Raw genomic sequence first — 26,619 nt, forward strand, 5'->3', positions numbered from 1 at the left:
GGAGCGGAAATCAAAGCTGCAGAATTTCAGTTTCCAAAAGTGTTTGCAACACAATCTTATAATTACCATATCTAAAGTAATGTAGTCAAAATTTGGCAAATGTAACACTCACATTCTGTCACAGCATGATAGTCCACTGCAGTTTTTCACTGTTGTATATAGTTTTTATATGAGTTTACAAACATTTGGAGAAATACCTTTGCTCAATATGACCTGTTAAATAAATCTCTACACTAATTCAGTTTCAAGGAGAAAACAGTTCAGTTTTGAGCTCACTGTCTGTCAAATTTGAAGAAATTCAGAAGTATTTACAAGAACATCAATTCCAAAATCTAATATACTGTACTTAGACTACATGAATTTCATATATAAGTTTCAAAATCAAATACACATTGAACAGTATGAGAATATGTGTTATTGGAGTCAAGATCGATTCTAAACAGAATCAATTAGTGGCATTTATTTTAAACCCCATACTTTCTCAACCTTGATATAATGATCAGTGACATCTTCAGATCAACCTTTAAAAAAAAAAAAAAAAAAAAAGGACATTCCAAGAATAAATGTCCCTTTCATCAATGGGATCTAGATATATCATAAATTATAATCATATCAGTTTAATGTGAAATTTAAAGATGTCAATAAATCACATCTTCGGTCAAAGTTATGTATGCTTCTACATTTACTGAATATCTATCTAAAAAAAAAAATGTATTAAAAGAAATATTGATGAAAACAGAGAAGATGTTGTCTGCCAAGCTGTTTTTGTGGCCTAAGATTGAAAAGGCTTAAGAGTAAGTAGCAGGATTCCAAAAAATTATAGCATTATACATCTCCACATGTTGCTACAACTGTTTAAATAATGTAGGCCTACCTGAAATTTTTCATTTCATTGTTAATGTCCTGACAACCTTTTACACATAACGTTAAAGTCTGCTTCAAAGATCTTTTCACAATGGCCAGTGCACCGGGGTTTGAGAACTGTCCTCTAAATCACTGAGTGATAAAAAGATAGATAAAAAAAGGAAAAAAAAACATAACAACAAGTGCTCTGGCTTTCCTTTTCCGTACCACATCGTGGATCTTTATTGCTGTGTTACCGGTTTAACAATGCACCCATTTTGAAAATAACTTTGAAACAGACTTTAAAGTTATAAGTGTAAAAAGCTGTCAGGATGTTAACAATGAAAATAATTTACAGGTGTAAACCCAAGCTGTAAAATAGGGAATAGGAAATGGTGGGGACACACTATACATTTTAAAAGCATTCTTCGTTTTTAAAGAGTCATTGAATCTCCATTTATATACTGTACATAAGGCTAATGTACTCATTTTACTTTAGATATGGTGCCACTTAGATAGCTTAATAGCAAACCGTGCCCATGCTGGTGTTGGCAGAAAACTGAGCTAAACATCACAAGCTGGGATCTATAGTCCACACATGCATTTTTAGTCTCGACTTGAAAACTGTAACAGTCCCAGTTTCCCTGACAAACAAAGGCAGAGCATTCCATAATTTAGGAGCACTACAAGAAAAAGCCCTACCTCCCGTGTTGCTTTTGCTGACCCTAGGAATAACCAGCAGCCCCACATCCTGTGATTTCAGAGTGCGGTCTGGAAGATACGGCATCAGTAACTCCTGCAAATAACTAGGTGCTAATCCATTCAGGGCCTTGTACTGTAAGTTAACAGCAACATCTTAAAATCAATTCTGTACTGCACAGGGAGCTGGTGTAAGAGGCCAAAACAGAGGTAATATGTTCACTTTTTCTGGTTTTAGTCAGAATTCTAGTGGCAGTATTCTGAACAAGCTGAAGGTAAAATGTCCTCTTAGTTTGGTCTAAAACAAGTGTGTGCTGCTAGAAGAACAAGTAGCAAATTCATGTCTAAACAATTCGTTTGGATTTTAACTATGATGAACTGAAAGGCATCTCAAATTAATCTAGCCACTGACAAGCTGGACTGACACTTTCAAAACACCTTCATTAATTGATTTACGTCGTCATGATTGCAAATGATTCTGATTAATGAAGACGGAACTATGCCTAATTAAATAGGCTTATCATTACCTCATTATTCTCTATGCCTCATTTCTATTTTTCTATTGGAGCTGAAATGTTTGCTTCTGTCACTGCTGCAGCTGAATACTGAGCGTTTCAACGCAATATCCAATTAAGCCATACTTTAAAAAATATACTTATCGCAACACTTTTGGAAAAGAGTAGCCCTTAATAAATGAAAGGTTAATTATTTAGTGATGAATTTGCTGTGTGAAATATGATGGATTGACAATACAAGTGACTAAATACCCATATTTATCAACTGTACTGTCTAGATAACTGCCATCTGTATCCGGAACAGACCTGGGTAGAGTGGGCCCTTTTGTAAATTAGCCTTTGTGTTTAAATTGGGAAGTAACTGCTTTATTATGAAGCAGCATATCAGAGCCTGCATTGAGGTTATGTATTGCTGTATTCAACCCATAACTATATAATACAAAACACTGTTCTTATATTATGTAACAAGTGCATTCTATCCACCATACATGTTCATTGTGATTCTGAATTCTGTGATAACAAGACACTGTACAGTTTCAAAAGCATCACAAAGATTTCCTCCGACAGCATTGAGACAGCACCCTGTCACAGAACAACCGATTTAGGAGAAGTTAGACTCAGAGCAGAAGCAGCACTTTTTAATAAATTCCCGCCACACATGAATAATGTTAGGCTCTGTAATATTCACAGTACTCTCATCTCCACTGCAGAGAAGCTACCAGTGGAACTCCCTAAAGTTGTTTTCCTTTATGAGGCAGGATCAAAAGCCTAACGTAAGGCAGCAACACTCACTTTAATTTTCCCAACTTGACAGCTGGATGGGTACTGCAGTTATCCAAAAAGATTGTGTTTTTACTGCAAGGCATATCGGGGCAATTCACTTCATTGTGTTAAAATGGTGATAAATGTCAGTCTTGCATTATTATTTTATTGAATCATGATCTACTTCAAAAACAACCCTCTGGCAATGCTTTAAAGCTTCTACTGTTGGGCTGGTGCTATTTTACAATAGATTTTACTTATCATTCTCTGACGTGCTTGCAATTTTATATGGGGAATATCCTCCTTCCCCAACCTGCCCAATCTCCTAAACCTGAAATATATATGTTAATATTTACTGGAAAGATGGGTACTGTATGTTTTTTATAGAACAGATTGGTTTGTATTGCCATTTTATGAGCTTTAACATAACCCTGTTCTTATTGGCTAAGACAATGTACAGTATAGATATTATACATGTTTATGTTCATCTACACTATCATCTAAATTTTCTGTTTAATATCATACATGTAATATGTGTGTTCTGTGCCATTCTACATTGTTCTTTCTGCTTAGATGCATAATAACTATTCCAGCATTTTATTTATGCATTCATTTATGTATTTTAACCAACAGTAATTTGTAATTTGTCGTTAGTATATGGAAAATCTCTACACAAAATAAGTTTCACAGGGGAAGTAAAATACAGCTACACACCCCAAGTGGTCATTGTTTTAAACAATCTTACACTTGATCTCTACAATAATTGAATCTACAAGTTAAAACCTGCCTATACTCCTGGAAGATAAAAACCCAATAATCAAACTGATTGAAATATGCAGTAACTAAATAGCTTTATCGTGGTATATATTAAAGCCTTTGAGGCTTTGAATGTTGTTTTAAGCAAAAGAAAACTATTTATATTTCAAGTTATTTGAATTATTTTTGTCGGAACTCATGCTTATGGCTGTGGTGCCGCTTAACAGGTTGATGATAATCTCTTTCCTTCAAAGGACCTTTTTGATCAAGTGCAAAGGCAAGCTTTCAGAGAGGAATGAAATCATTTTAACGATATGAAACTAGCAGGAACTACTCGTTTTCTTTTTTGCTAAATGTGCATTTCCCTTTGCCCTGGCTTTACAATAGGGCCCTAATATTTCAGTTTCATACAAGAATCACATTCGGAATTAGCTTCTGCTTCATTTTCAGTTCACAAGCCAAAAAAGAGTAGGCAACCAGCAATCACTTAGGAGGAGACAGTTTGCTTAGCCTTTGGCAATCTAGAGTACCTTGATCACAAAAGTAGGAAACTGTCACTACCGATAAATGGTGTCACTATATGCTGTCTTTCTTAATGAAAAAAATGAATATTTTGTCCATCTGGTGAATTTTGTTTGAGTGGCATTGTACAGTTTATTATACTTTTTATTCAAGGCACATGAAAATGTAATAACTGTAGATTTGTCACGACTGCCTTAAAGACAGATTAAACAGTGGAAATATGATGCTTATCCAAATAATGATTTCGATTGACAATGTCTGTTGCTCAACAGGATAACATTAAGAAAATGAGGGTAATTTGTACCACAAAATTGCTTTCAGTTTAGAAAATTAAACTACATCCTCACAAGGGAATCTACAGTCTAAAACTTAGAAGCATTTCTATTTGGACAAATATTTACCATTTTTGTTCTCTTTAGAAGTCTGTATATATTGCACTGAATGAATTAATTTTAACCCTTATTAGCACTAGGGTTCCAGGGCGCAGCAGGTTCTATAGTGTTGCATTTGATGTATTTGCATACCCTGAATTAGCATAAAAACATATGTGAAGAACCAAAACATTTTCTCAAGACAATAAATAATAGTAACAATAGTAAATAATAAAAAATATATAATAATAAGGTAAGACATCACTGCAGTGGATTTAGGATAGTGTGCACAGGGTGTTTAAAAGTTACCATATTTGTTAAAACCAAAAAGCACTGTGCTATTCACAAATAAGTGAACATTTAGCTTGTTTGTGGGTTGATATGGTTAATAGCTTACGTTAATTAAAGTAACTTTGATATAGATTCTTGGCAGTAAAGTGTGTATGCAATCTCTGTGATGATCCCTTATGGTCTGTCACTGAAACGACATCTAAGGCCTTGTGCAATATGGATTTAACTCTGACAGTAAGAAACAATACCTTCCATAAAAGTCTGGTGTTTTCCCATGGCAATATTAGCATTGGCAATGAAAGCACAGCCCCTGTTAAAATGTTGCAGCCAATTATGCATACATGATAACCATTTTTACATGTATTTCCTTCTCGTCTTCATGTACTTTGTATCCTCAGGATAGTGGTCCATTTTCTCAAGTAGCTTGTTCAAAATACAGATAAGAAAAAAGTTGTATTAAATTAAAAATGATCATGAGTACCATATTCACCAAACCCTTACTGGAATGACAATAGCATTCAGCATATGGATATTACCTAAGACTGTTAACAATGACTGGCCTGTTTATCATATATACAAAACTAGAAAGATTGTTATGGGTCGTTATGCACATTATTACAATGCTTTAACAGCAAGTATCAAGAAACATTTTACTGAATGTTTGAAGTTCAATGATTCCTAAAGTTCTGTAATGTGTCAGAGTTCTACTGAATTCTTTGATGATTTTCAAAGTTTAGTATATGGTATGTTTAATTTCAGTAATTCATTACCTTAACTGTAGGTGCTTGTGTACTAAGTACTTGTCTATTGTTAACTTTATTCTATACATTATTAAAAGGTACTGTAATTGCTATTAATACCTGTTCGATTATCCATACAAATCAATTATGCAAACTAGTATCGGTCCCAATTAGTTCAGATAATTGACTCTCTACTGTACTATGATATTATTAATATATGTATTAAAGCACACATACAAATAATATTCAAGAGTACGGTTTGACCAAAAATCAGGGTTTAAGGCTGCATGTATACATACATTTTACTTATCTTAAACAACAGCAATTTCAGTTTAATTGCTGAATCGTTTAGTAAATTCTGCCTGGGCTTGCCTCTGTGGCCCAAAGGTCTTACGACTAGACAGGAAAGGAAAAGCACAGCCAAGTTCCGCCTAGTTCTTCAATAAAAAGAAATGCCTAAAATAAGCAATATTTTCAGGGAATGGGACCTTTAGGTCATGTAAATTACTGCACTAACCGCTTTAATGGAAAACATTTTGCGATAAGTGCTGCTTTCAGCTCTGCAGATTTTATGGTTTTTTTTTTTAAATGCAAGTAACCTTGAAATTTTAGAGAAAGAAAAAAAAAAACATTTATTTATTGAAAGCATTTTAATTAGTCAGCTAGTTGTTTTCTAATGAGTGTCTGCTGTGGTATAAAACAATTAGTTATTGATTATGAGCCTAATCATTTACCTCAGTAGAATTATTAATTACAGTTGGAACTACATAATGGGATTCATTCTTTCAGCTGTGTCAGGAATTATATATATAAGTTTATGTAGTGTAAGACTGACCGGACAAGGGTATGGAATGGACAAATGTGCCAGAAGAATTAAGTATTTACATCTTTTTGCTTAAATTCCTGTATTCAGCATGTCATGAAATCACATTTGCTGTAGTGTTTATCCAGAGTCCACTGTTTAGTAGTAGAAAGCAATAATGGAATAGACTTTTTTTCTTTATATAGTGTCTCATAAACAGGACTCAAATGTGAAAATGAGCAAGGAACATCAACATTTCATTGTAGTGTTATGTCCTTGACTGTTTGAGATATTCACCATGAACATGTGTGATTTTGGTGCCGTTTTCCCTGATGTTTTTTTTTTCAATTTTATTTTTTCTTCATGATGCTTCTTCAATAGGTCTATTATAACCCCGTGATGGGGCGAGTGGTCTCGTCTAAGCTTTTGATGTGGGCAGTTATTGTGTGTATGCAGTGGATTACAAAAGTAGCTATCCATCTTCATTGTGGTCCTGCCAAAATAATAGGAACAGGACATTTCCAGTGACCAAAACAAACCACTTTAGGCTGTGCATTAGTTATCATGATTCTCTAATATATTAACTCAATGGTTAAGGTCACATATCATTGCCTGGCCGGGGAGCCATCAAAGCTCTGGTATTGCTGAGTACCGCTAAACACACCTAATTTGATTGACCTTGCAAAGAGAATGTTAACACATGTGGACCAGGGTGTTGAATGAGGTGAGGGTTGTTAGCAGCAGAGTGCGCCAAACAGGCAATCAAGAGTATTTCTCTTTTCTGTATTTTAATATTTTATACTACTGTGCTGTAAATTATATTCCTTTCAAATGAAATCATTACCTTGTCAAACTTTTTTAAAAAATTTAAATACAGCAGTTGCCGCTTATTAGCAAACTCTCGGTTCCCAGCAAAACGTTGTTATTAAGGGAAAAGCCACATTTTCAATTGTGTGTATAAATATATATATATATATATATATATATATATATATATATATATATATGGAAAAACGATGTATACTAGTTGTCAGCGCACTGATATACACGTCTTGGTTCATTATAGTGTTAAAAAATAAACACGAAGGGGCTCCCGAGTGGTGAATCCAGTAAAACACTCGCTAGAGTGCAGGATGCGCTCTATAGCTTGGACGTCGCCAGTTCGAGTCCAGGCTATTCCACAGCCAACCGTGGACGGGAGCTCCCAGGGGACAGCGCTCAATTGGCCGAGCATCGTCCGGGGGGAGGGTTAGGTCGGCCAGGGTGTCCTCGGCTCACCGCACACCAGCGACCCCTGTAGTCTGGCCGGGCGCCTGCGGGCTTGCCTGTAAGCTGCCCAGAGCTGCGTTGTCCTCCGACGCTGTAGCTCTGAGGCGGCTGCACGGTGAGTGTTCATAGTGTAAAAAAGCGGGCGGCTGACGGCACACGCTTCGGAGGACAGCGTGTGTTCATCTTCGCCCCTCCCGAGTCAGCGCAGGGGTGGTAGCGGTGAGCTAAGCCTAAAAATAATTGGGCATTTCAAATTGGGGAGAAAATAATAAAAAATAACTAATTGGCAACGACTGAATTTAAATAAATAAATAAACAAGAAAAAACACAAAATATCAGAAAATAAATAATAATTATAAATAATAATAACTAAATAAATAATAATAAAGAATACTACACGGATGTGTGAAACAAAAAAGTATACACGTACTATCAATATCCTTAAACAGTAAACAATCTTGGTATACAGGGCTTGCATTTAATACAGAAGCATCATTTTAAAATAACTAGTTGTCCAGTGTTTGTTTTTTTACGATTCGCCACCTCCAGGTGTAAATCGCTCTCACTTTTGCGTGCAGCTTCGTAGCCAATTTAAAAATGCGTGCAACAACAGATTTTGAGATGCCAAACTTTTCTGCTACCCATAATTGTTTAGCACCGGGTTCACGTAGTGCTTCCAGAATCTGAACTTTATTGGCTATATAGAAAGGTCTACACGTTTTGAAGCCACAATGACAGACGACAATCAGACTAAGCTGCGTTATGAAAACTGATACATAGATGCTGTGATGCATGCGCATGATGTATTCATGTGCGTGCCATAGCCATCCCTAGAAACTGTAATAAATAAATAAATAAAAAACAACATCATTAAGCAAATACATTAACATTATAGTCTATGGGATGGGATTGGTTCCCGTGAAACTGCTGTTAATAACCGAAAGTTGTCTTTATCTACTGTATAAAGAACCAATTGATTAAGTGCTCACCTGGGGAATGGAGACTTACATTTTAAGAATTAGTCAGGGTAGGGACACAGACCACAGATTTATTGACTCTTATTCGAAATTAGTCCGGACACCAAGGTTAACACTCCTGCTCCTACTATTATAGTGGCATAAGGCATTTGAGGTCCACAGAGTACCACGTACAGCCCCATAACACCATGCTGGGCACTGATAAACCTGAACCAGAGTGAAGTGCCCCCTACAGGACAACCAGTACATCTTCCTGCAGAACCGGATTTTTTTCAATAGGTTCCCCAACCAAGCCTAATCTTATTTAGTATTCTAAATGATAAAATTATTAAAATGATTAATGTTTTTGGTGTTCCAAGATGCTTTATCCAGATTGAGTAACCTCAGATTCTCTCAATAACTTGTAAACAAACTTAATCAAAATTAGATAAAGCAGTTCTCTCTGATGCCTGAATATATATAAAAAGGAAGGCACCACGTCCCCAGATTCTGATCTGAACATAATTCTCAATAACTTGTGGGACAAAGAATGTTTTTACAAAGTGTGACATACGTCCACAGATGCTTTAACGTGCAGTTTTATTGTTTAATGTGCACCGATGGTTTTATTACAGCAGTCCTCCAAAAAACTTACCTCAATGACACATCAAACGGACAGAAATTGCCTATGCCAAAACGTAAACATTAATGTCGTCTTTGTAAGAAGACATCTGGCAAACTATCATTTTTAAACTGCAACAATTTGGGAGCAATCTGCGCTGTAGCCTTCAGTGGCATTAGTAAGCTGTAGATCTGTCACATTAAACAAATAAACATCTGAGAAAAATGTGTTGTCATGAAAGTGTCTGGAATGACTCCCAAGTTGTCATACAACAGGAGTCCACTAAACTGACATCTCCCTCTGCTAAAATGCCAGCTGATTATTTTAATACATATTGGCATTCAATTTCCATAAAGCTCCCTAATTATTACTTTCAAAGCCGGAGCCCAAAATGTATGAAACAGAATGTTCCCTCCCCAAGGCTCACTTCCACTGCATTATGTCTTTGTAACACACACAGAACCTTTCTTTAACCTTAATTTATATCTTTAATCGAGACTGCTCTAGTCGGCAGTTCGCTTTGATTTCATATGTAGAATTCATTATACTGTAGCGAAGTAAGCTACATTTAATTTGGAAATCAGCTGTTCAGTTTTTCCTTAATGATATGCAAATAGGTTTAAGGAACCTGAATTCCCATAGCAGGAATCTTCAGAGTATGAAAGTATTTATGATTACATTATCAGAGGCTGATTAGAACATTTCCATAAGCATTTACAGGCATTTTGTTTGTCTTATCTAAGAAAGTTTTTTTAGTTACTTAAAGTTACTCAGTGGAAGGGGTTGTACTAATCTAAAAGTACTACAATGTTTTTTTTTTTGGTTTTTTTTTTTAAACAAGAATGTCAGTGACACACATGCCCTTTTCATTTGCTAAATGGTGTCATTGTTTAACTCCATTGAATAGATCACAATCTCCAGTAAGTCAGATATTTAAAATGCTTTGTTAAAGACTGATGCAATAATAAAACAACATTTTTTAAATGTACATTATAAAAGCAAGCTGTAATTCTGCATGTAAGTAAGTATTGGAAAAACAGAAAAAAATATTCTTCAAATCCCAAAGGCAGTATGTACTGTAGGATGTTGAAAGATGTGAAAAGTCAAGTTGTGAATAGATTGGAAAGCAAGTAATAAAATGTGATTTGAGACCTGGTGCTGGTGTTCTTTTAACATGTCCGGGACACATGAGAGCTCTTTCAGCCCTCCTGGGAAGTGCTGATCGTTGGTGTCATTTATAAAATTATTTTCACAGTTAGCAGCATACGGAGCATACAGCTGGACATACCATTGCTGGCACAATAACCAAAACCAATATATATTTCAAGTCAACTAGGAGTAGCAGGTTTAACACTTCCTTCAACACTGTTGTGAACTGGAGTGGCTAAAAACACTAACAAATTCTCAATGTGTTGAGTAGTAGTTGACAATGTGCTGGCATATGTACTGTGCGCGATATGGAAAGCAGCCAACCACTGAGCACCCAGGGAATGGGTTGCCCAATTGCCTCTTTACACCCAGGATCTTGGCAGTGGATGTTGGCAAGCAACCAGCCTCTGGAGGACAAAGGCCAGCCCTGCAGGTGTCCACATGAGCTCCCGGGGCACAGTGAGGAGACTCAGTCCCTGATGATTTTGCCTCCCTAACCCACAAGAATGTCAGTGCCAAATCAACCCTCCCTGTGGATTTAGCACAACAGAATATAGAAGTGAATTGAACGTATGGCTCAATATGATGCTTTATGTTAGCCTGCAGAGCATGTTAATGTTACATACATCTTAAATTAACTTCTATGATCAATATGACATATAACAATGTGGAATCAGGTACCATCAGCAGGCCCATTGACATGCTATTATTTGGCCAAATAATCAACCAGAGGTTTAACAATCAAATGGACCAACGTGCATCTCCTGATCCTTGCTTAGGAAAACCATTATGGTTGGTTGTCCCTTGATCAATACCTGCTCATTCTCAAACCAATATTCTTCCAGAATGATATGATATCTTGGTACACTACCCTGCAGTTTAATTTGTATAGCATTATTGATTAATATGCCTAAATGAGATGTGTTCAGGTTGCAAGGAAAAAAAAAAATATTTCTTAGAAATGCTGTCTCTGCCGAGTCATGGATCATGCTCAGATATAATTTTATGTTCCCTCTGGGAAGCGGGTCAGAGAAGGTCAGCGACTAGCCAATTTCTGTTAAAACAGTCTGCCACTGACTGATATTCAACATTGATTTTCACTTATGAGCTTTTAAAATCAAGCACTGCTCCTGGTATGCAATAGTATTAGTTTTATTTTGTTTTGACACTTCTGTTGTTGTTGGTTAAATACTTTACACTTGGGGTTTAGGTTTTGTTAGCTGTAGCTCGGATACTGTAAAGCAATAAAAAGCCTGTGACGATATTTATCTTAAAAGGTTATATGTGTGGGGCTCCCGAGTGGCGTATCCAGTGAAGGCGCTCCACGTGAGTGCAGGATGTGCTCTATAGCCTGCAAGTCGCGAGTTCGAATCCAGGCTATTCATTTGCCGATCGAGGACGGGAGCTCCCAAGGGGCGACGCACAATTGGCCGAGCATCGCCCGGGGGGAGGGAGGGTTAGGTCGGTCAGGGTGTCCTCGGCTCACCGCGCACTAGCGACCCCTGTAGTCTGGCCGAGCGCCTGCGGGCTTGCCTGTAGCTGCCCGAGTGCTGCGTTGTCCTCCGACGCTGTAGCTCTTGGGTGGCTGCATGGTGAGTCTGCAGTGTGAAAAAAAGCGGTCGGCTTGACGGCACACGCTTCGGAGGACAGCGTGTGTTCACCTTCGCCCTCCCGAGTCAGCGCAGGGGTGGTAGCGGTGAGCCGACCATAATAAATAATTGGCCATTCCAGATTGGGAGAAAATAATAAAAATAATGGCAACGACTAAATTTTTAAAAAAAAAAGGTTATATGTGTAGATCTTTTAAACTGTAGACCACAATGAAAAAAAAGAAGAAAACAAATTGCCATAAGCTATTATAATGCTGTATTGAGGTCAAAATTTATGAATAGCAATTTTCAGAAAATGGTGTAGCACTGGTGTTGAATTGGTATCTGTCAAGTGTCCTACTTCAGTTCTTTAAGTGTTGCTATGAAATTATTCTGCGGCTGAACAACATTTTTTTTTTTTAGCGTTGTATTGCTGTTGGCAAAAGTTTTAAAAGCATCATTCACTTTTGTTATAATATTTGACACAATCATTACCTACAATATCTTACACAAAATGTTATCAATTTATAAAACAGGATAGGCTGAGTAAAAAAACACAAGCACTAACCTAGTAAAATAACTGCCTCTTGGAGTGCAGTGTGAGTTATGCGTGCACAGTTTGAATCCTTGCAGATCTTGGCTAGTACACAGCATTGGACTTTCCTCTCCCGCAGGGAGAATAATCATCAGGGGACGGTTTCCCCTACTGGTCAGTTGCCCAACAGGCCAGGTGGAGACTTCCTAGGCTGGGCCCTTGCCTCCTGGGTTCAGTAACTTGGTATTAAGAGTTGATTGCCTGTCGCCGCTGATCTTCTCATCAGTAAGTGGGTTGCAGCAGAGTTTTAACATTGCAGCATTGGGCATTTCAAATTTGGTGGAAAGACTGAACAACACCTGACTTCATAGCTGAAAGTCCCTTACGTGTTTGTGACTTTAACAAGCCAGCTAATACACAATATAATGTCTTCAGTCTTGGATTTTTTTGTGCTTTACCCTTGTAACACATCCTGTGGTCAGAATAAAGTACCGTCCCATAATAAATATATTTTAAAATGAGTATGACAATGATTAGCAATTTATCGGCATCACCAACCAAAATTGATATAGAGGTCAAGACAAAAAGAAGACAAGCAGTGAAGCATATATAGCTACATTTCTAAGACCTCTAAATGTACAAAAACCTTCATACCAAAAAGGCTCAGTTTCCCTTGTAACACCCAATGTATGATTGCTTGCGAAACTTCAGCACCATCTAATTACAAAACAGCGTACATTGCAAGGTTGTGTATGGGCTACAGTGAGGGAAAGTTTGGTTGCCACGTAAGAAGTTTCTTTGCCTTTTGCTAATTTAAATTACGTAAAATGTAGACACATTTGGCCAGCTGAATTATTTGATGGCCAAAAGTAAAAAAATGGGTCAGTTTCTAATGGGACCATAAATGTAATTATGCTGAACAACTGTTGCAACCAAGGACAATGGAACAAAATTGCAAAATAAGCTTATATGTCTACAGACCATTTCTATTGAGCCACATGACTTTGAAAGTGGAGTGGGTTCTCTCTCAACACTTAACTACAATGATAGATTAGGCTGTTATACTACATCTGCCAAGCACAGCAAATAAATCTGTTATTTCAGTGTTATATAATACAAAAATAATCATCACCAGTATGATACCATTTTTGGGTGAACAAAACCTGTTGATTTATCAGCATACTAATTGTACTCCTTCATGCATATCATTTTCTACTGTGCAATCATCATTTACCTGATTTTTGCTACAGATTCCAAATATGATTTCATATGTTTCAATTCGAATTTGTGGCACCAATCAACTCAGTGCAATCAGCTCAGTAATTGCTGATCTTATATGGAAATATGTAATAAAAAATTTAAATGCATACAAATGTTGACTCGGAGTAAGTAGGTACCAGTAGTCTGATTTTATACTGAAAGTCTCCTAAATAATAATTGAGCAATTACAACATCTGACAACAGGTGCTGCCAAGCTCTAAGTAAAAATATAACCAGAATTCAAGGTACATCCATAACACTGAGGCATTAGTCAAAAAATGTGTTTTCTTGACATAACTTTCTTATGAATATTATGTTCATAAAGTCTAAATCAAACCCATTCAGAAGAATGTACTGTTTACAGTACAGGTCTATCGGGTACAGTGTAATTTGGGGATTCCAATGGCTTGAATCATTTAACATACTCAGAAATTCAGGATCATCAGGTCGTACACATTTTTTGTTTTGACTATTTTCATGGTCAAATAAAATTAATATTTGTAAATTAATTTCTGTTACAACTGTCTTGAAATGTGGTTGCTGGAGCCAAACCCTTAGTTTTGTTTCCTAGGAGATTTCTAATATTCAACCAAGCAAGCAACAAAGTCCTGATGTAAAGGAAGTCCTTCAATTATCATTTATTAGCATCAAATTAAGAAACTAAACTAACATGTTAGTTCTGAGAATGCTATTCATCTTAAAACAATGGATTCAAATGAATTCCAGCTATACAGAGATTAGGTATTGGTTGGAATGCCGAATACAAATGATGTTCTTTCTTATCCCAACTGGATGCAGATCCAAAAGTTTAATTTATATAGGTAATTAAAAAAAACAGCAAAACTGACAGAACAGCGAAACTTGGTCAAGAAAAGCAGGACATGGAAAGCAGGTAAGGAAATAACTTTATAATAATAATAATCAGATACAGAAAAGGAGATCTGGTGGTGGAAAAGAAGGATATAAGGTTGCCATGGCAAAACTAATGACCTTAATCTCCAGAATAGTTTGAGAAAAAGTCCTGACCCTTTCCTCTAAGACACAGGGAATGCCACACAGGGGACTAAAGTTCCTTGCACCCGTTGTAGAATATGTTATCCAGATATATGTGGTCCGAAGAAAGAGGTCCAGAGATCATCTTCAAGCTCCTCGCCACCAGACAGAGGCCTGTGGGTGAAGACTGCTCTGAAATGCAGACCTTGACATAGAAAAAAAGGAAGACGCATCTGTTCCTTCAATGGCAGGAGTGAGCTGCAAAGATGTCCCAGTACATCTATTGGGATGTTATTGTACGTACAACATGGCAGTTAGCTAGTGTGGTGTTTACAAAGGGATAATGCCAGGAAATAGGCATTGCTTTCAAGTCATCTGGTGCTGATGTAGCCTGGTCGACAAAAACTAAGGCTGGGGCCCAACTGATGATACTTAGATTTGCCTGCAAAAGGGAACACCAGCATACTGAGATGGTTCCCATATGAAAAAAACCTACATGCATCAAAAGATACTAAACAGTAGCAGCAAAACTGTGTGCACTTATTTAATGCTAACACTGCATAAAATAATAAAAGCAATCGGTTCTTTTTTTATCTCAGTTGTTGCTTGATTTGTTATTAGAACTTGTTAGTACTTTTAAAACAGACATTTATTTCTTAGCAGACTTACAATTGTTACAAGATATCACATTATTTTTACATACAATTACCCATTTATACAGTTGGGTTTTTACTGGAGCAATCTAGGTAAAGTACCTTGCTCAAGAGTACAGCAGCAGTGTCCCTGACCTGGGATTGAACCCACGACCCTCCGGTCAAGAGTCCAGAGCCCTAACCACTACTCCACACTGCTGCCCTAAAAGGCCTCAGTAAGGATAGTGGCACCATTACTAAAATGTAATCTAATTAAAAGAGTGAAAAATGGTCTTGATGGTACTCAATAAGAGACGAGCTGAATCAAGGACCTATGCAAAATATTTGAGTGTGACGTTTCACACATTTTTTGTATCTGTAATAAATCGATTAAAAAATATATATTACCAGCATAGGTATGTAATAGAAATTGGTAAACACAATGGGGTCTATTCAATTGATTTAAATGGTGGTTGATCTAAATACTGTCGTTGCTTAAATAATTAAAAGTGCAAGTGAAGTTTGTTATTTTGTTATCCTTTAACTGTGGTGATATTAAAATTCTGCCACTGTTTATATTAATTAAATAGACCCCAATACCATAAATGAATAATATGACCATGACTTCATGTTAGAGTTGACATCTAAAGCTAAATATGCACAAATGCCGTCGTTTTGGTTGCTGTTGTCAGTTCATGAATAGATCTTTCACAAAAAACTGACTGTATCACCTTGGGATGTTAATATTAATTCTGTTATAATGTTAACTTTTGAGATTATACTTAAAATATAATGAATTTATTACATACTACGACAACAGCTACTATGACAACTACAACTACCACTAATAATAAGAAGAAGAAGAATTCAAAGCATACCTTTAACTGTGAACTTCCTTTACAATAAAGATCCAATTTATTCATTACTGATAAAAAAAAATCTCTATTGACCTTCAGCTCCTTTACACCATCTCCCTTAACCATTAATCAAGTTGAGAAATGGCAACTATTTCATAATCAAGCTCATGCATCACTTCAGCACTCAAACTTTCAAAAGCGTGAACAGAACAGGCAGAGCAATTAATAACACGCCATTGCTTTGATTTCCTAATAAAGACAGGGAGGGCTGGTGGCTTTTTTCAGAATAAATCTTCACTGAGTGTGAATTGAGAATGGGAATATTTGCAATTTATATCATGAGAATCACTTGTACATACAGTCAATAAAAGCAAAAACTTCTTATAGCAGTACATTTGCCTGTCGTGTTTGCTATTTTGTAAGCTTATGATTATTTAATATGCTATTGGTGTTCGAGTACATTGCCTTCCCCATTCCCAGAATGCTTCAACACTTGGCTTGTCTTTAAGACTCAAAACAATGCACTGCCGCACTGATGCGCTTGTTAATGGCTGCCTCTGGTTTATCAGCTTGCGTCAGCTTAGCTCCAGTATTGTCTCTTTTGCATTAACCTATTTCATGTTTAAACAGCGATATTAATTACCATGAACTGTTGTTGCCCTGCTTTTGTCATGTATATTTCTTGAAGGGGGAGCACTCCCCCATGGTAAGTTAATTTTAATGAAACTGATATTTCGTCAGATAATAGTGGAATGTATAATCCTTATACTCTTCACAATTGGTGCAATGTCTAAAACTGGCATAGTGTTTATCGGTCTCTCTGGTTATCAGGTGGGTGAGTTAGTAGAAAATATCTCAATTTACAAAACTTGGGCAACCAGACTTTCTATTTGTTAGTAAATTATATGTATGAACGACTTTCTCATCAATAAATCTTACTGAACTAAATGACACAGAATTCCCGTAAGCCACAGATATGTACATTTTAGAAGCAAACAGTAAAATGAAGAAAAACAATCGTACTCATGGACTAATAAAAATGATTACATATTACTAAACACTCTGCCCACCTTTTAGATTTAGTACATGTAGGATGTAAAGCATTTACACAGCTATCATTTACATCTGCGCCTTTAACCTGTGACACTGCTTTAAATGATACCAAAAATGTGCACTACAGTAAAATATTAATTAGTTCACCTCTAGGTTTAGGGAAGTTTTGTTTGTATTATTTTGTTCCAATAGGTGAATCAGATTGTGAAGTGTGTAATTATGTTTTTACAGTTACATTTTGGGAGATTGTTTAATGAAGTCAGTCACCTAGCATTTTACTGTGCTACTAACCTAGATTGGCTGGAAGCGTAGCTGGAAACCACATGGAGACACATGCTTTCACCACAGTGTACTCAACAGTGTTTTAGGATTCCGTTCTGATCACAAGAGGGAGGGCTTTCACTTCAGATCTTGCAGCTGCAGCCCTCAGGCTCATGCACCCCATTGTGTTACATTTTAACTTTAACTGGTCGGATTATCCTCATCCGTTTTGAAGGAAGAAGTAAAATAGTATAATCAAATGCACCTGCAGTTGTTGTTGGTGTTTTTTGTATTTTTTGCACTGCTATGTGATTTTACCATGGTCAGAGACTGGTGGGGCCAGGAACAACTTCCCCCGGACTTCTATGCTGGTAAAGTCTGACAGATTGGGAATGTATAGCTCTGGCATCACTCCCAAAGGATTTGCTTTTAGAATATGATCATAAGAAATGTATTATTTTGTCAATAAATTTGGAAGTTGCAGAAAAAACTAAACTTTCATTCACTTTTTTGTTATTAATATTAGTTTTGCTCTCATAAGTTTGAGCACTTGAAAGCCTCTAAAGATTGAAAGTAAAGGAAAATGTGCCATCTATTCTGTTCCAAATTCTACAGCCATCCTCCATAGCAGGGCTCTTTGAACTTCTGTCTAGAAGCAGTGCCTGCTCGCAGGCATGTGACTATGGTTGCAGCTGTTGTCTGTTCAGCATTGCACAGCTACTTCACTAGATCAACAGTCCAAATTTGTAGCATATAACAAAATGCTGAATCCTATATTTCAAATTTATAAAAAAAAATGTTTCTCTAAATATTGTTGCCCTTAAAATGGTCATGGGCCTACATGGTATTTAGTAAAATCCCCTGTGGTGCAACAGCGACAGGACTGTTTCATCACATTTTTCTTTTTAATTAATTCTTCCATAATTACAACAGAGCTTGGAGATAAAATTAATAACGTCTTATTGCTTCAACAAAATAGCACCTTTCAGATGTTCAATTGAACCACAAAATTAGCAGCAGAAGTGTGCTTGTTTGGTTCACACTGTGGCATACTAGGAAAGAGGTTTCAGGGGGGAGTCCTTGAAGCTGAAAATGTCAGCACACTGAGTGCTAAAAAATAAAACTGTTTGATTAATCAGAGAGCCTAGAAGGCTAAAGAGTATAATAAGCAGCCAATAATAAATCATATTTGTATACAGTATAAAACTGAACATGATTGTGGGATACTGCAGCTTGAAGTCCCCAGCTGAAATTGACCTCAAAGCACTGTGAATATGTTCATCACATCAGAAGAGATTTAGTGAGAACTACTGCGTGTGTGTGATGAGAAACAGCTTCTATCTACCCCCATGAAATCAACAATAATTACATGTCTATCTAACATTACCCTGAATAGCGAAACAGTCCCTGCTACAGCTTTAAAAAAAAATTATGTAAAGGCCAATCTACAGTTACATGGATATGATATGTATAACTAGACTTTTTTGCAGTCTGGCATCAGTGTTGACAATTTTTTAATTTTTTTGAAATTTTTTAATTTAATAGTTGCCAATTATTTTTATTATTTTCTCCCAATTTAGAATATCCAATTATTTTTAGGCTCAGCTCACTGCTACCACTCCCACGCTGACTCAGGAGGGCGAAAACGAACACACACTGTCCTCCAAAGCGTGTGCCGTCAGCCGACCTCTTCTTTTCAAACTGCAGACTCACCATGCAGCCACCTCAGAGCTACAGCATCAGAGGACAACGCAGCTTTGTGCAGCTTACAGGCAAGCCCGCAGGCGCCCGGCTAGACTACAGGGGTTGCTGGTGCGCGATGAGCCGAGGACACCCTGGCCGACCTAAGCCCCCCCCCCCCCCCCCCCGGCGGCGCACGGCCAATTGTGCGCCGCACCCTGGGAGCTCATGTCCACGGTCGGCAGTGGAATAACCTGGACTCAAACCGGCGACGTCCAGGCTATAGGGCGCATCCTGCAATCCATGCGGAGCGCCTTTACCGGATGCGCCACTCGGTTGCCCTTTCGACAATTTTTTTTTTAAGGTCATTTTACTGATTTCACAAGGATTTAGGAACAAGATGCAACTGTAAAAAGCATTTTTGCAAGGCTTAGTAGACCTGGTGAGGTCAAATAACATGTTATAAACATTGCACTTCATTATTCATTTGTATTCATGGTTGTCTCTAAAGACATTTAGCTTTTTTTCCTAAGGCTGTTCAGTACCTGAGTACAATTTTAGTTCAGCCTACAGTATTGTTTTTATTCCACTCAGGAATCTTTCACATTAGAGTAGAAGATTATCACAAGGGAATATAGACGCATATTTTGCAGACTTGAAATCAAGTCAAGTGGAACTTGAAATATCTGAAGTTTAATCTGCTGTGGAAATGTTTCATGCGGTCCTGTGTGACTCAAGTAGAAAACCGCTACTGTAAGGAATCAAGCCAGGGCACACAGATAAACAAGAGAATGAACAGGCAGGAAATCTAGGCACTGTCATTTCTTATAAGTCCAGTCTCAGTATATCTAGAGGGCAGCAGCTGGTACCAACTCAACCCTAAACAAAAAATAGCATTTGAAAATTCCAAATGTTGTGCAGAAAAGAAGCATACAAAATGTATTTTTACAAGCTTGTCCTTGTCTAAAGTCGAGCTTGAATATTAAGGTGAATGTGACAGGTTGTTTTTGTGTCATTGTGGGGTGATAAGGTGGATCCAAAAGTACTATTGCATATCAAACATTTCATATATCAAAGAAGCTTACATTTGCTTCTAAAGAAAGGCATGATTATGTCAGGTTGCACTGGTGTTACTTTTCATACCTTCTCCAGTCAGTGTGAAACAAACAGTGCAGTGTGTCCAAGGAACTGTCGCTATCTGGTGACATGTCAGTACAGGCAGTTCTCACTAATGTCGCTAGTTTTGAATCCAAACACCCAGGAGGAACTTCAGATTCTGAAAGTGTGTGAAACACAGGTATAAGAACTGTTTTTCACACATACACAGGTGCTGTACCCATTAAGCGGTATATTTTCCCTGTACATGAACATGCACATGTCTGTACAGCAGTTAGCAGATATTTATCATCACAAGATCATTTAAGTTAGGGAAAAAGACAGCACACTGTGTTGTATTTTTTTGGATAGCACCAGTGCCACCTAGTGACTGAATAGTGTAACTTCGGTTTCTTTTTTCTTACATTTTCTGCACACCACTGGTCATTTAATAAGCCAAAGCTGTCATTTAGGATCAATTACAATTCATAATGGGATTCGAGCCAAGAACAAAACAAATAGCACAAACTGTGATCTTTAAATGTGTCACACACAGAAACCCTGTGTCGGGATATGTTTGGTGGCAAATCAACAGCTTGTTGAAAATCTGCTCATTATTATTGTGCCCCTGAACCACTCCATTCAACTATTACACTAAAACGCTAAGAGGAACTGTGCCCAAGTGTAAGTATGACAGAAAGCGTATGATAGATAACATTTATTTTCAGTTTTTGTCTTTCACAGCTCGTTCTGGTAATACATCTCTGATGGGGCACAACTGCTTGTTCAAACTCTTTATTTTACAGACCTGGACACTGCAGTGTAATCTGCAGCAAATGTCACAGTAAGGAGCCTGTGGTTTAAAATTATACATTGGAAATTTTACTTCTGTTATATAGACATGATAGATCTTATCTGGCATGTCCTTTTGTCCTATGTCATATTTTTTTTATACGATTATGACAAACTGCTAAAGTCTAAAAAAATCCACTTTTATATTATTCAGGTTTTTAAAAAAATTTTATTAAAGCAATTTTCCTAAACAACACCATTTCATCTAAATGAGAAAGATTGTAAGAATACCTTTTTCTAAACTGGCTTCCCAGAGCCGACTTTGTGTGTGTCAAGGAACCCTTAACAATCTACTAATTAGTCAAATACTAACTGGAGATACATATCATTTTATCAAAGAGTTCAAAGACCCTTCATCCACCTTACATAAAACAAAATATTAACAGATTGCAGACTGCTGATCTCCTGAAAGAAATACAGTGAAAAAAATGGAAGAATTTTTAGAACAGCACCAGCAAAAATAAGGAAGGGGCAATGAAAACAATTAGTTTTAATCTAAATGTAATACATATATCTGAAACGACTTTCAGTGAACGTTGGGGAGGGGGGCTACTAAAGGAACGTGGCCTTTGAAACAGTGTATCTAGTGAAATGGGCAAACTCAGCTAAATAAGCGTGTTTGTTCTAAGGATGTCAAGGATTTTGACAAGCATGGTTGTCAACTTACTATATGTCCTCGTTTTTATTTTTTTAACACCATAAGAAGAGACAAGAGGTTGCATCATTTTAAAGTTCAGTCTGAAGCAAAATATCAATCCAAAAGTAGAAGCAACTGTTAAGTGTACTTTCTATTTTGTACTGGAATTTGGAATTTGGTGACAATGTACCCTGCATGAAGGTACATTATCTAGGCTAGCAAGTCACAAACAGCCTAGGTATTTTTTGTGATTAAACCATTACTGTGCTAGCTGAGGAATCACAACCATGAGGTAACAATTAGAACAATACTACAAGCACAATAAATGTAATCCTTTAAGACAATTGTCTCCTCTGTGATTTTTGTCTTTAAAAGCAAGTGCAATATAATGTCAGCAAGTGCTCTGTTTTAATTAGATCTACCACTGTTTATGTAAAATGAATAAAGCTTACATACATTTCAGAACTGTATACACCTACAGCTACCCAGTACCCTCTAATTGTAACTTTACATCAAGTTCTTGGAACAGCTACACATAATGGTGGCCTCTGATCACTATCTTTTCTATGCCACAACTGTATTGTCAGCAGTTTCATATTTAACAGCCAATAATATATAGGGAAAAAACAGAAAGATGCACAATGACCTTTGCCATTATCCAAGGTGTCCTGTTAAGATATTAGGGCAGCAATTTATGCTGTTCAGTCTGCTGATGCATGTACCTCAGAACTACACAAAGGATGGATGTGCAACGCAGATCCAAAGCAGCAGGGTGGACACAGTGTTGTATCCTTGAAAAAATACATGTTACATGGTTCTATAGTTCCAAATAGTTACAATATTTTAGCAGTTATTCAAAAATGGATGAGACCTTTGTGGGTTTGAAGAAGGGATTTGTTAGAGCTATCATAAGGAAACTCTTGGTAAGAAGTGTACAAACACCGGGATTGCATACTTTGTAAAAGGCAAGGTGTCATGAACCATCAACATAGACCAAAAAGCTATCCCTCAGTTGTGTCTTACAGCACGCAGATGTTGTAATCCTCCATGACACCTAAAATTGTTCCTGTATGTTCTTAATTAAAGTCTAAATGGAAAAGTTGACAAAAAAGTACAAAGGGACAAGCTACATGTTTGAGTCCTTAAACTAATCTTTTACTTAACATAACACATTTCTATATTTTTTTTTCCCCCACAGCCCTTAATGAGCCACTGAACAGATACCCCAGGAGATTTTGGCACTGAAGGAAAAGCTTTAAAAACCAGGCCTACTGTGTTGTGCAGCAATGGAGAAAGTAATTGACGTGAGCCCAGGGCATCAGAAGAAAATCAGCTGGCATAACAGCTCAGCTGGCTGCACACCTACACTGTTACCAAGAAGCCAAGCATCAAGTCTCTATACATTGGTGATGTTTTTATAAAGGTGTATTACCATGGAAAAAAAATACTGTTATTTATCACTAAATACAGGTAGTCATAATACAGTTTGTACTGTACTGTGTTCTTTTTTTGGTTTAATTTGTGAAATTGACCTCTACTACAGTTAATAAAAGCAATAAATATGCAAATATTGACTCCCAGTCAGATGTTCTGTATGGCCAAACCCAAACTACAAATACTTCAATATCCGGTCACAATATCACAATGGCAGATGACTGCATTCACAGACCTATTCTATTATCTAAAGTGTGTAGAAACTACACAAACAGCCTGTTACCGTATTATAATGGTAATAAATAAATCGGTTTTTGTTTTTCTTACCTTGGATTTTACTGCCCAATAGTCCTCTGTCCCATACGGTACAGTTTTTAGTGAAGTGAGGTAGTCATAACTGATAACCGCTGTCTACAATAATAATAAATAAATACAAAATAGTATGTCATTTATCCATTACATTACAATCGCCTTTTTATAATCAAGATTATGTGGTATTTGAGAATACAACAAGTGGAAAAATAGAAGATAACTAATTACTAACAACACTGATAGCATTTTACATTTTTTGATGCATTAACATTCTATAGATAGAAAAAGAATGGCTCTTGGTATGAGTAAGAAATATCAGATGTATCTTTTATTCTTCTTGTTTAGATTCACAGGTGTTGGATAAGGAAAAGGCTAATGATGTACTTTGTTATGTTATTGTTATCAATGGGTTTTCAAGGACTTCTAAAAACCATAATATAATGTTTTTGATTTCCAATGGTTTGTCATGGGCATCAAAAACTACTGTTAATAAGACTAATACAACCTAGCCTACTACATTCTTACAGACCAATTCTACTCTTATTTTTATAATCTCTTGAGAAAAAACTACCGTTATTGCAGCTCTTCCGAATCTAACGATGCTAATGTCATTGGGATCCACATAGCTGTTATACAGGTAGAATCCTGAAGCTGCAAAGACTGTTGTGGCCAATGAGGAGACTTTCAATAGCCGGACAGCCATTACACAGGTTCTGTAAAAAACACAAATTATTATTATTAAGACCATAAAAATAAGAAATTTTACAAAAGAAAGGAGGTCATTCGGCCCATCTAAGCTCGTCCAGTTCTAAGTTGCTGATTAATTATAGAATTTTGTCAAGTTGTGACATAAAGGATGTAAGTGTTTCTGCCTGAACAACATGACTTAGGTAATTCCATACACTCACTGTTATTATTATTATTATTATTATTATTATTATTATTATTATTATTATTATTTTTACTACTACTATTATTATTATAAAGAGATTATGTAAAAAACTCATAGCTTAATGCTTTGTGAATTGGCCTATATTTTCAAAGCATTTCCTCTATTCTTTAATCACCTTCTATTTCTTCAAAGGAGAAAAAAAGAATGTTATTGTTACAAAATGAAAACAAAACACATTGAGAGTGCTTAAGTGGACTTTGAAATATATAACTTAGTTGTTTGGTTCTGGTTTTGTAAAATGAACCTGTGTTTCACCTCTTTCAAAAGACAGGGGTTAATTAAAGACTGAAGTAAACGCTTTGAAAATATGGGCCACTGTACCTAAAAATGTACAGGTCAGTTCCAGCTGGCATCCTGTTATACTCCAAATCAGGCTGGCAGGCCTTGTTTCCTTACCAACTGATCAAAATTAATAAACTGTTAAAACAATTATTACTATTAGTAGTAGTAGTAGTCGTAGTAGTAGTATTTTGGTTTCTAGTGTAGTGTTACAAATAACGGACAGACACTGTCCAAGCACCATGCTGGCAGAGCTTTGCAAACACCTCAGTCCAGACCTTCACCCCGTACCACTCATTCCTTGGCTTTGGTCAATCAGAGAAGCCTACTGGAATAAACTGTGTGGTAGTCTTGTGCACTGGAATTTAAGATGATTACACAAATTGTGACCTGAGCAGGACTGGAACCCTGGCCTCCAGGTGATTCAGTGAATAAACCCATGTCTACTCAAAAACATATATTGTATTTGCTTGCAAGGCAGGTATTCAAGTAAAATTATAAAATAAATACTGTATAACAATGTTGTAACAATTGAATGCTTGGTAACAAAATTTGAAATCTATAACAAAGTAAAAACAACACCGATTTTGTTTTGTTTACAAAGTTACATTGTACTCAGTCTGCCATGTGAATGGACATTAGCTTGTGATCAAAGAAAGAGAACATATGTCTGGGACTGCAGAGGCTTACATATTCCCAAAGGGAATGCAGCTTCTTGGCTATTACTGTGTTTCACGCCCCGTTTCATTAATCCGACAGAAAAGTTGTTCAATTTGTCACAATCAATATAGCATAACTTCACAAAACAAAATAAAAATGGAGTCAAATGAATAATGTAATTTCAAGCTGCAACAGAACGTTAATAATAAGGGACCGTTCTGACTGGCTGGTCAGCATTCTACACGTGACTCCACCAGTTGTTGGCAGCAGGGTATAACACACATTTACCAGGAGGAGCAGGGGTTGCAGGGGTTGGTGGACATATTTTGCATTTCTAAATGTATTCGTGAATTATAACCAAGTCGTGTTATTCATCATGACCCATAATACTGATTGAAGTAGTTTAATTGTAGCATGACTATACCTAGTTCAGATGAGAAGGACTTCAATGTTGGTGTATAATTGAATGTAATCTGCACTAGTGTCAGTGGTACCGGTACTACACACTGCCAGATACGGTCGTCACACAACACACAAGCTTAAACTTTGCGACCCGACTGAAATCGATAGGCCGATCCTGTAAAATCGTATTGCAAAGCATAATACACTTTCCGATGCGACTGAAAAAAATCGCGACAGAATTGATCGCACCTGTCTTCATTAGGAAACTGACAGCAACCTGTAATCTTACGACCTGAACTACACAGGTGTGCTACTGTCTGGTAGTACTGCTAGCCTACTGTCCTGTCCCTGTCATGCCTTCAGATGTAGCACAGTGAGATTTCGGAAACATTTCAGACAGTATGTTAATAATATTTCAGCAGCTAATTGACATGTTATGCAATATGGATGTATTTGAAACATTAAACATCCAAAATATTATAAAATACCTTGCAATTATATATGTTCTTAATAAGCTAAAACATTTCCCTGTTAAATAACGATAACTGCACTGCATCTTTGCTTGGATTTATTCCAGTCAGATTTTCAGTCACTCACCGGTTTTTTGCCGACCTCTCAACTCATGCCCCCTGACAACTCGTCTCCGCCCTCCCGCAAAGCATTTCGGTACACATAGTTTTTTTTTTCTAAAACCATAAAGCGCAGCCTTTTCGCTTTACCTTTTTTTTTTGCTGGTTTCACAGACCCCTATTAGTTAATAGAAGGCAAAAGGCTCAAATAGAATTCACTGTACAGTAAATAATATTAGAGAATGCATTCGTATATTTTATATTAACGTT

The 26,619-nt window shown here is 36.7% G+C and overlaps 1 protein-coding gene across 9 annotated transcripts in view; it reads right to left on the reverse strand.

Moving 5' to 3' along the window:
* Positions 1-26,619, reverse strand: part of adck1 (aarF domain containing kinase 1) — a 112,116-nt gene that overhangs the window by 85,273 nt on the left and 224 nt on the right. For 2 of the 9 annotated variants that reach the window (XM_058987803.1, XM_058987797.1), the window contains exons 1-3: positions 26,269-26,371; positions 24,059-24,200; positions 23,503-23,586 (exon numbers count right to left, since the gene is read on the reverse strand). In XM_058987803.1, coding sequence (XP_058843786.1) covers positions 23,503-23,586; positions 24,059-24,200; positions 26,269-26,336 — 294 coding nt within the window. In that variant the 5' untranslated portion in view covers positions 26,337-26,371. Of the gene's footprint in view, positions 1-23,502; positions 23,587-24,058; positions 24,201-25,802; positions 25,826-26,268; positions 26,485-26,619 lie in introns of those variants that run through there. The other 7 variants (XM_058987805.1, XM_058987801.1, XM_058987804.1 and 4 more) reach the window with 6 other exon arrangements.

The sequence above is a fragment of the Acipenser ruthenus genome, chromosome 15 (genome assembly GCF_902713425.1).
Source record: "Acipenser ruthenus chromosome 15, fAciRut3.2 maternal haplotype, whole genome shotgun sequence".
Lineage (NCBI taxonomy): Eukaryota > Metazoa > Chordata > Actinopteri > Acipenseriformes > Acipenseridae > Acipenser > Acipenser ruthenus.